Source organism: Bison bison, unplaced genomic scaffold (assembly GCF_000754665.1).
Source record: "Bison bison bison isolate TAMUID 2011002044 unplaced genomic scaffold, Bison_UMD1.0 scf7180017860491, whole genome shotgun sequence".
Classification (NCBI taxonomy): domain Eukaryota; kingdom Metazoa; phylum Chordata; class Mammalia; order Artiodactyla; family Bovidae; genus Bison; species Bison bison.
The window spans coordinates 89440-100054 of NW_011491063.1; the positions used below are offsets into that span (position 1 = coordinate 89440).

Sequence of the window (10615 nt, forward strand, 5' to 3'; positions counted from 1 at the left end):
CTGCTTTCAAATGAAAACATTCATAAGATTCCTTAGAGAAAAATAAGAAAGAAACACCTCATTTGCATAGCATTTTAATCTTTTCAAAACCCCTTTTACATTTTTCCTCTTCTAAGCCAATTATTTTAATACCATCATTATCAAATTTCTGTTTTTTGATTCATATTAAGGATCTTATTGTAAAATGTCAAAGAGCAGAATTATCGTGATTACATTTTCAGTCGTAACTGATTGTGTATGTGTGTGTGTGCTCAGTCGTGTCCGCCTCTTTGAAGCCCTATGGACTGTGGCCTCCCAGGCTCCTCTGTCCATGAGATTCCCCAGGCAAGAATACTGGAGTGGGTTGCCATTTCCTTTCCCAGGGCATCTTCCTGATCCAGGGATTGAACCCGTGTCTCCTGCATCTCCTGCTTTGGCAGGCAGATTCTTACCTCTGAGCCACCTGGGAAGCCAGCAATAATTGATGGAGGAAGCATTAACCGCAGCCCACTGGCTCTTCCTAAAAGGTATGTCTTATAAATGGACGAGGGTAGAGACCTATTCTCCATTACACCTGAGCACATTAGCTCCCAGATGACAGAGGATTGACTCTTGAACTACTTTTTATGCTACGTCTATGCTACTAGCCTAACTAGTTAGCTACAGAGTTACAAGTTAGCTGCTAGCAAATTAGAAAGCATATTTGAAAATAGTTTGTATTCTTTGGATGTTACAGCACTATAAGTTATACCATCTGAAGAACCAATATTTAGCTAAAATATGGGAAAGGCAGTCAGATAAATATAAATAGTAGAAGTCAAAAAATAAGAGACAACATCTGGTCTCTCCTCTACCACTTGTTCAACCTTGGGGACATCACTTTGTTTCTCCAAATCTCAATTTCTTTGGAAAAATATTCTGACATTCCTTATGGTTTCTAATATTCTTAGAATCTGTAAGAACATTTTCACTCCTCCTTATGCTTAGTGAAAGTTTCTTAATACCCAAAGATATTTAACTAGAGACTTATTCAGCTTTAAACTCAGTGAACGATCTTGCACTGTTATGCTCTGTTTGGAGTGGATACAACTGGTCTTAAAAACAGTTCTTACAGAGCTAATACTAAAGATTTATGTCCCCACATAAGACCCCAACTCGTAGGTCACTTGTACACAGAGAGGAAGCCTTCTCTTTTGGAGAAGAGGGAGCAGTGTTAGAACCAGGATCGAGTCATATAGAGTAATAATGACCATGTGGAACTCCTCACTGTGTCAGCACCAGCGATGCTGGTAAGGATGTTGGTGCTGTTTGCTTATAATAATTACACTGATTCCTCTTCATTAAGATCCAGGAAAGTGATTTCTGTCTTGCCTTTATATTGCAAATAAAAAATACTGCCTTCCATATTAGCAAACAAAGAATGTTGCAGCCATCAAGCCATCACATTACAGCCATCTGGATGGTGAACCCTGGGGGAACTCGGGATGGAAACTCTGCCTGCCAGCAGCCACTTCCTACAGTGCACCTTTAGGAGGAGACTCAGGATGCCTAATGGCTCAGCGGTAAAAACTTCCTGTAATGCAGGGGATGCAGGAGACATGGGTTCAATCCCTGAGTCGGGAAGATCCCCTGGAAGAGAAATATCCTATGGGCAGAGGAATATCCTATGGGCACAGCTACCTCCAACAGTGCACCCTGAGGAGACTCAGAATGTGAAAACACAAGACACTAGCCCCAGACAGCTGAGATGCATATCAAAGAAAAGATTTCAGTGAGCCCAGACTCTTGCATCTTCCCATACAAATAAAGCACTAAATTCCTTAACTTGAAATGTGTGGTTTTCTTTAAGTAACAGTAATTTTTTTTATTCCAACTACCTTGTCTTTGCTGCAAAAAATCCTATACATGTATCCTAGCTACATACCCCTTCTTCTGTCTTCAGCGCACTCTCTTAGAATTATCTGAGATGCTTAAGTCTTGGGCTTAAGTCCTCAGTTTTGTCTGTCAAATAAAACATAACTCAACTTTTAGGCTGTGCTTTTTTTTTTTCCCAATAGGCAGTATCAAGCATTTCTCCACAGCAAATGCTCTAATTTTACTTACTGATATCAGAAATTTCCCTGTTTGCCAGGTTTCCCCTTTTATTACTTTGGCCTCTAGAAATCCATGATTTTCCTACAATAAATCTTTTAATTAGCCTCTTTGCGACTGTCCTTCAGGCTTCCCAGGTGGTAAAGAATCTGCCTGCTGATGCAGAAAACGCAGGAGACATGGGTTGGATCCCTGAGTCAGGAAGATCCCCTGGAGTAGGAAATGGCAGGCCACTCCAGTATTCTTGGTGGAAAATTCCATGGACAGAGGATCCTGGTGGGCTCTAGTCCCTGTGGTCACAAAGGGTCAGAGAACATGACTGAGCACACACTCTGTCGAGGGGTTCTGCAGGTCCCTGCAGTTGTTTGTTTTCACTTCTTTACAGCTCTGTTTAAATGCTGTTCTGCATTTCATGTAAGTAGTTTTAGAAAAAAACATTTTTTTTTTGAAGGGAAGAACAATGTGGTTAATTAACTAATGAATGAATGAATGAGTACCCTCCATTCTTTGAACACTTTACAATGCCTGGCTCCCTCAGGCTCACAGTTTCAAAGCTCCAGAAGTGAGTCATTGTTATCCAAATACACATAGGAGGTAATGATTCAGAATCTTTGTTCTGGATTTGAGGTCAGAAAGCTAGAGTGTACTTTCCCCATCCTGTCCTGACAGTTGCCAGCAGGACCTTATATCCTTCAGCTGTCATTCACACTCAGCTGAGGAAATGGAACCCCCCAGATTGAGGGGCCTCCATTCTGGTGTCAAACCCTTTCGCTGGGTTGGGAGGTCCCCTGGAGAAGGAAATGGCAACCCGTTCCAGTATTCTTGCCTGGAGAATTCCTTGGACAGAGGAGCCTGGGGGCTACAATCTGTGGGGTTGCAAAGAGTGGGACATGACTAAGCCGACTAACACTTTTAAGACCTATACTGTCTACTAATAATACAGCAGCTATCAACCAATTGTGGCTATTTCAATTATTTAAAATTTAAAAATCAGTTCCTAATTTGCATACCCACTGTTCAATGCTCAATAGCCAGTGTGGCTAGTGGCTACTGTGTTTACACCACTGCTTTGGATGAGTGTTTCTCCAAGGGTGTTTGTGCTATGGTTTGGCCTATCAAGGTTTTTGTGGTGAAACAGGTTTAGTAAATGCTGCATATTATATCCCCTCTTTAATATTCACAATATACCACCATACATTAACATTAAAGAAATTCTATACTCAAGAAATCAAATTATCTTTGTTTAAATATCAGTTCCCAAATTTATTTGGTGGTAGACCCCTATATCATGTTGCAAAGGTTTGTAGAGTTTTGGAGCAGAGATTGGGAGATTCAGGTAGGATCAGACCTTCATTCATTCATATACTGCTATGATTCTCTGGGTTTCAACCAAAGTTAGGAAAGCCTAGGCACTCCCAGTGAGTACTGGATATGTCTTCACATTTTCCTCATTCAGTTGAACCAAGAAATAATCACCTTACCCAAGCGGTGCCCTCAAACATTTTGAGGTCCAGTGGATCTCCCTGGATGGTCCCATCGAGGAGGATCAGAGAGTGGCAACTGGCCATGGCCGCACACTGTGGGCCCCAGGGCAGAGCCTTGCCTGAGGTAAAGCTGTGGACTTCCTGGAAACTGGTAGAGAAAACAATTCTCAAGTTAAGGTCTTCAACAAAATCATTTTGCACACCCTGACCTTCAATTTTACTGAGATAAAATTTACTGATACCTCACCTCTATGCTCAAAACCTTCACTAGCTCCCCTTCCCCCCAAACCTCATATGATAAATTCTGAGTGTTTGGGTATAATGACAGGGCATCATTGACTTGACGGACATGAGTTTCAGCAAACTCCAGGAGATAGTGGAGGACAGGTAAGCTTGGCATGAGGCAGTTCATGGAGTGGCAAAGAGTTGGACACAGCTTAGTGACCGAACAACAACAAACAGAGCCCTTTGTCAGGTTGCCTGCTGCCAGCCCACAGGGTGGCGGTGTTGTGGGAAGGTAGACTGTGGGAAGGCTCAGAGCTGACATCTGCAAATTGCAGAGCTGTCTCTAGAAAATGACCAGGCAAGAAGTCTCTAGGCCAGTGGGGTAGCAGGGATGGAAAGGAAGTCTGCCTGCTGGCTCCATTCTTCTTCAAGTAAAAGCAGGCATGGATGGGGAATTTCCTTGGCAGTCTGGTGGTTAAGATTCCACCCTTACAACTCGGGGGGTGTGGGTTCAATTTCTGGTCCTGGAACTAAGATACCATATGCTGTGCTATGCTGTGCTTAGTCACTTAGTCATATCCAGCTCTTTGAGACCCATGGACTGTAGTCCACCAGGCTCCTCTGTCCATGGGATTGTCCAAGCAAGAATACTGGAGTGGGTTGCCGTGCCCTTCTCCAGGGGATTTTCCCCACCCAGGGATCAAACCCAGGTCTCCCACATTGCAGGAGGATTCTTTACCATCTGAGCCACCAGGGAAGCCCATGCTATATAGCATGGCCCCAGAATTTAATGAATAAGTACAATAAAGAAAAAAAAGCAAGCATGGATTCAAATAGTTCTCACAAGTCGGCCCTTTGGCTTTCATCCCTATTTCTTAAAACTCCTGGCATGGATATCTAGCATCAAAAACTCATTTCCCTATTTGACAGTAGGTAGACATTCTTTCCTCCCATCTTACAGCTGAATAAAAACTGTATCCAGGGTTTCTACTTCTCTCAAAGTCTCAGAGTACTAGGGGAAAAGGAGAGAAAGAAGGAATGGAAACTGCAAATATCCCTTTCCCCTTTCATTGCTCTGGTCAGTAGAGGTCTGCCTGTCTGGACCAAAACCTGATCTATGCATCCAAGTACCCAGAAGCAGAGGCACATTAACAGGAGCCCAGGGAGTTCACTGACATGTAGCCCAGGAATCCTCTGCAACGTCACACTGCCTGACTACTGTTCCCTTGTGCCAGGGCTGTACCCAGGACCCTGTCACCAACCTGGAGAGTCCCTGCATGACTCCTTCAGTGACAGCAGCCTCAGCCACTGTTTGGAGCCCAGGTGGTATACCCAGAGCTCAAGAGCAGAAGTGTCTCCACTCTGACTGAGAGGGTGGGTCCCAGCCCTGCAGGGAAGGGAGTGCAGGGGGCATTCTCTGAGGATGGGCACTCCCTCTTGTCTCTAGCTCTGTTTGGGGGGTAGTGTTTATGTGATTGCCCTCTCCACTCCCTGTTGTTGTTGTTGAGTCGCTAAGTCATATTTGATTCTTCGCGACCCCATGAACTGCGGCACACCAGGTTTCCCTGTCCTTCAATATCTCCCAGAGTTTGCTCAAACTCATGTCCATTGAGTCAGTGATGCTATCCAACCATCTCATCCTCTGTCACCCCCTTCTCCTCCTGCCTTCAATCTTTCCCAGCATCAAGGTCTTTTCCAATGAGTCGGCTCTTCACGTCAAGTGGCCAAAATATTGGAGCTTTGGCTTTGGCTTCGCTCCCTAGTGCCAGCTTTTAAACCTTGTCTGTAAAATTTGTAGCCATACTCCCTTCAAAACCCATCTTGTTTGTTATCTCCTCCAGGTGGTATTCCTTGATCTATTCATTTTCAAAATGAATTTCTACCTTTTATCCACTATGTTGTTATAAAAATCAGGACTGTCTTTTATCAAGCAATCATTATTATGTCTTCTTCTCTACTGTGATATCTGTGCCTTAATTCTTTTCCCAGCCCATGTGGTACATTGCAGGTGGGTTCATTTGCACCTTTCATCTCACTAGAGTGCGAACTCCATGAAGGGGGAGATGGGGGTCTTCCTTTCTGGATTTCCCACCTCACAAGCCACCCAGGAAGCCTATGCAGTTTTAAATTAAGCACAGTCCTAGTTTCACTCTTTGCTTTATTCACTCAACTCCCTAATTGTCCACCTTATTCTATTCCATTTTTCATGTGGAGTTTGAAGATCTACTTTCCCCCTCTGATTCCGAATTTAGAACTCATTTTATTTAACAAGTTAGATTAATGGGGAGCCAGTACCAGCCTATTATGTATATTTTATGTGAGATTCATCCCTCGACACTGGAAGGATGGACTGGAGCGTCACAGGGCAGCCCCACCAACCACACACACTGTCTTCATTACGTGCCTACCAGTTGTCAACAGTAGGGACAGTCCCCCAGAGGTCCAGTCCATCTTCTGTGAGAGTACCAGTCTGCAAAAAAAATCAGAATGGGTTTTACCAGAAGATTTAGAGCTTTTAACTATAAAACCCAAGCTCCTAAGAAACCAAAGTATGTTTAGCTTTCCCAAGCCCTTTCTTTTTACATTAGATGTTTATTAAAATTTTTTTCACTATTGTCTATATTTGTAGTAAGTGTGATACTCAGCTATCCATTAGTTTTCTTTTTTTTCCTTCTAAGAACAGACTTTTTAAATTTTTATTTTCCATTTGTTCAATGATTCTTTTTAAAATTTAATTTGTGTTTTATATTTCATTAACATATAGTTGATGTAAAATATTCTACAAGTTATAGGTGTACTCACAATTTTTAAAGGTTATACTCCATTTATACTTATTATAAAATATTGGCCAAGCCCTTACTGGCAAACATCAAATTTTAAATCAGAGAAGAGCACCTGAAGGAAGGACTCAGCCGGTGACAAATGATTCCCAAAAGACCATGTTGAAAATTAAGTTGAGTCTAGTCACTAATTATTACCAAATGCAAGTGCTTCCTTTTGTTTGTTTACTGCCGTGACCACTGCTGTTGCTGAATGAGAAAGGTTCAGGGGATAGAAACCCAACAAGAACCAGCTCAGGTCTGCCTTCTCAGTTGGCACCTGTTGCCTTTCCAAAGCAGAGGTCAGAATTTTTTCTTTCTTTGCAAGACTGTTCAGTTCCTAGTCTGCTATATGGTTCACAGCTATTTCCTAAAAATATGGCTGACATGGTGACTGTCCAGATTGATAGTGAAATGTTGATAAAGGGCTTTGAGACTACAGAGAGAAGTGAAGTGCTCATAATAAACATTAATTAATGCCCAGGAATGGGTTAGACTGTTAGATCAAGAGGAAAATGATGGGGAGGGTTGATTTGCTGCATCAGGGGAAAGTATTTGTCAGATAATGTAGCAGAGAAAGCAAAATGGGGCTGAGTGCTATCACAGCACTTTTAATTTGCCCATTGCTTCACAGTCAATTATTAATTACAAACCCTAGTGTCTTTATGCAATAGGCCAATGGCATTTGGCCTGGTCTACACCCAGTCAGAATAAGGAGGTGGCTACCACTGGCTCAGCTCTAACTATCAGTAATGCATTGTGAAGTGATAGGGAATGTCCTTTTCAACACTGACACCTTTGTTTCTGACACTTTTTCCTTGAAAATTATCACCAAATAAGACACTGAAGTCTTCAGTTTTCCATCAAATGATATCTGTTATCATCATAGCACATTTGCATTAGCACCATGCTTTACAGTGAAGTGTCTGCAGTGCTTTCTCTTCTTACAACTAGGGTGCAGACAGTCTCAGTATAAAGGTGAAATGAGCAGCCCAAGGGTCCATTGGCACATAGATTGGAGAGAAAGAAACAGAATCCAGCCTGTTTGGAGACTTCCACCAGAAGACAAATGTTACGTGAATTGTGAAAAGCATGTGGAGAGACGTCTGTACTGAGCTTCTGGATTAAAGAAACAAGGAAAGTTTGTTTTATTAACTAATTTGGACTTCAAGGAGAGCTAACACGCTTCGTGTAGGTTATTCCTTCAAGAACAACAACAGCAAAAGAAAAAAGCAAAACACTACTTTTTTCATGTACCTCCTATATTTTATAAGGACTCCAATCCATGTGATTAGATTCCAAAGTCTCTTGAGTTGCTCCATTTCAGCAAGAGTTAGCAACTTAATTCAAACTGAAATGTTTTCCTGATGATTAGATATGTTTTAAAACATCAATATCTCGAACACGAAAACAGAGATGATACCGTAGCAAAAATAGATAAGGAACAAAGTTATTTCTCTACATGAAAATAACCCTTATACAATAAAACTAGCCATAAATGGAAAAAGCACTAAATTACAGTTGCTGTTCTAAAGTGAATAAGATAGAAAAATAAAACTTCTTAGTATGAATACTAGTCCAGGCTTAGACTGAATTGAATAGAAAAGAGAGAGAGAACTTGTTTTAAAGAACTTGTAAGAAGCCAGTGTAAAACTAGAAATATATGGGAATAAATATACTCAGAAGCCCAGTGGTGAATATCTTCTAAATTGAAATAACACCAGATGGAAATTCAATTAATTGTGGAGGGCTTTATTCTAACATCATGGTGGTAGAGTTTTATAACATGAAAGAAACAGAGAATTGTACTTCAACTATCTTAAAAAGTCACACAGAAACTTAGTGTCAAATTCATGATTAGATGTCCCATTTCACTAATTCCCAATCATGAGTCTTTGCATAATAAGATGCCATCATGACATATGGAGTCTGGCCAAGTCTGCTGTCAAGCATCCTTAAGACAGTCTAGCAAAGGAGCACAAGGATGTGGAGGGAAACGCTTTCTACAGGAAGAAAAGGGAACACCTCTGGAAAAATTAGTTTTAGAAACAGATATGTAATGAGCACATTTTGTAAATCTCCCTCCTATATTCTACACACTGGTGAGGCTGCTGGGTCAGTAATAGGAATTGCTGTCAAGAGTTGTTCTCTGGCCCTGAATCTAAAAGGTAGCTACTGTTAAGTTAACCTTACAGGTTTCTTTGTCAAAGGAAACTAGAAAAGAACTATGTAAGAGCTATGCCACTTCTACCTGGGGACCAGGACTTGTCAGGTCTGATCATGGTGTCTCTCCAGCTTGGCCTTTGCTCTCTGTTCCTCTTTGTCTAGGACAAGGAGCCATCTTCTCCGAGCACATAAAGCCCTGAGCAGCTGGGCTCATCGGTTCCAGCTGCATCCTGACCACAAAGCCACTTTCTCACCACCCAGAGTCTGGCTCCCCGCCTGTGGCAGCCCTGCTATCTGCGTGCTGCTGGGCTGCTCACCGCTGAGCCTGGGGCCCATTCTGCCTGACAGCCAAAGCCACAGCTTAGAGGTGACTCCCACCTGAGGCACGTAACCACACCCCAGTGCTTGGCTCATACTTATTTAGCATGCATTTCACTGTCTTTTCATCATCTATGTTTCCCTGTTACCTTCTTCCTCAACTAGCTTGTGGGCTTCTCAAGAGCCTGGAACATCTCATTAATGGGGCTCTCTGCCAACATCAGTTATCTAAAAAGCAGCAAAGCCTTCATCATTTATTCTCATGAAGACAAAGTGAAGGCATGTAGGGAACAGACCAGACCCCTGCCTTAGAGCTGGTAAACTGGGTACCCGGGTGAGGTGATTGATACTGCAGCCCTGCCTGGTTCCCCACAGGAGCCACAGAGAGGGGTCCTGGGACCTGTCCCAGAACAGCTGTCCCCTCCTCTGAACATACTTCCCTTCTGCCACCTTTCCAGGCCCTAAGCACAGACAATCTGCCCCAGTCCTGAGGCTCGACATTCTGGGAAACAAAGGGGAAAAGAGGGACCAGAGTGTGTAAACACAGGTCACAGCCCCTGCTTTCTAGTTCCTGAAAAGAAGTAGCGGAGGAGAAGTGAATATGCTCCCTTAAGCTCTGGACAAAGCACCAAGGGAACAGAAATGTTCCTCATATTACTTTTTGCCTGTAAAAAGCCAGTCATTCATAAAAGTGATTACAGTAAGAGATTGTTTTGAAACCCGAAACAGGCATGGAAATATTAAATTTTACAGGAAAGAAATGCTTGATGTGATGGCTAAACCACTTCCTCAGGACTCGGGAGAGGGGGCTTCTAGAACATGCTCTCACACCAGCTCCGTGTGTGGGACCTTCGTGGCCTCCATGTTCCCATCTGTCCCAGGAGGGTGCAGGGCTAGATAGTCTCTGAGGCCCTTCCCGGCTCAGCTACGTCCCAAAATCATTAACCTCCAACCTGGGGAGTTGAGCTCATACTTTGTCAAAGCACACAAGGTTGATTTGCCCACACATATTGATTCGCTGTGGGGAGATGCAGAAGATTCCCCTTTTCTTCAGCCTCCTCTGTGCGTACACGATGCCTGTGGTCAGGGCAGCTGGCAGCACAGGAGGGACCGCCACGGTGAGGAGGAGCAGGGCCATGGCCATGGTGTCTTGTAGAGAGGCCTGGGGAGGGAGGGACACACAGGTTAGCCTGGCAGAAAGCACACACCCTTCCTGGCTCCATCTCCTGTCACACCAATGGAGTTCTGGAAGCTCAGAATAGTCATCATGAGCCAGCTCTCTTGGTTGGACTAAGTATTCTCCAGGCCGAGTCTGAGAAATCAACAAATTGTCACCTACTGCAGAGGCAATGACACCTTGGACCCCCACCCCACACCCTACTGCCCTTCCTGACCCGGATTCTCTCCACTCAGCCTTCTGTCCACCTAGAGGGCCACCCCTTCTTTGCCCATCAGGCATTTGCACACCCCCTGGACCCCTGGTCACTGGAACTAGACTTGAGTTGTAATAGTTCACACATGGCCTGACTGTTG

At 43.4% G+C, this 10615-nt stretch overlaps 1 protein-coding gene across 1 annotated transcript in view; it reads right to left on the bottom strand.

The window, feature by feature from the left end:
* The window catches only part of ATP13A5 (ATPase type 13A5), a gene marked incomplete at its 5' end in the record, with an annotated part of 96885 nt that overhangs the window by 46499 nt on the left and 39771 nt on the right, over positions 1-10615 (bottom strand). The window contains 3 exons of the mRNA XM_010832243.1: positions 3552-3702; positions 6188-6249; positions 10056-10244. Of these exons, the coding sequence (XP_010830545.1) occupies positions 3552-3702; positions 6188-6249; positions 10056-10244 (402 nt within the window). The remainder of the gene's footprint in view (positions 1-3551; positions 3703-6187; positions 6250-10055; positions 10245-10615) is intronic.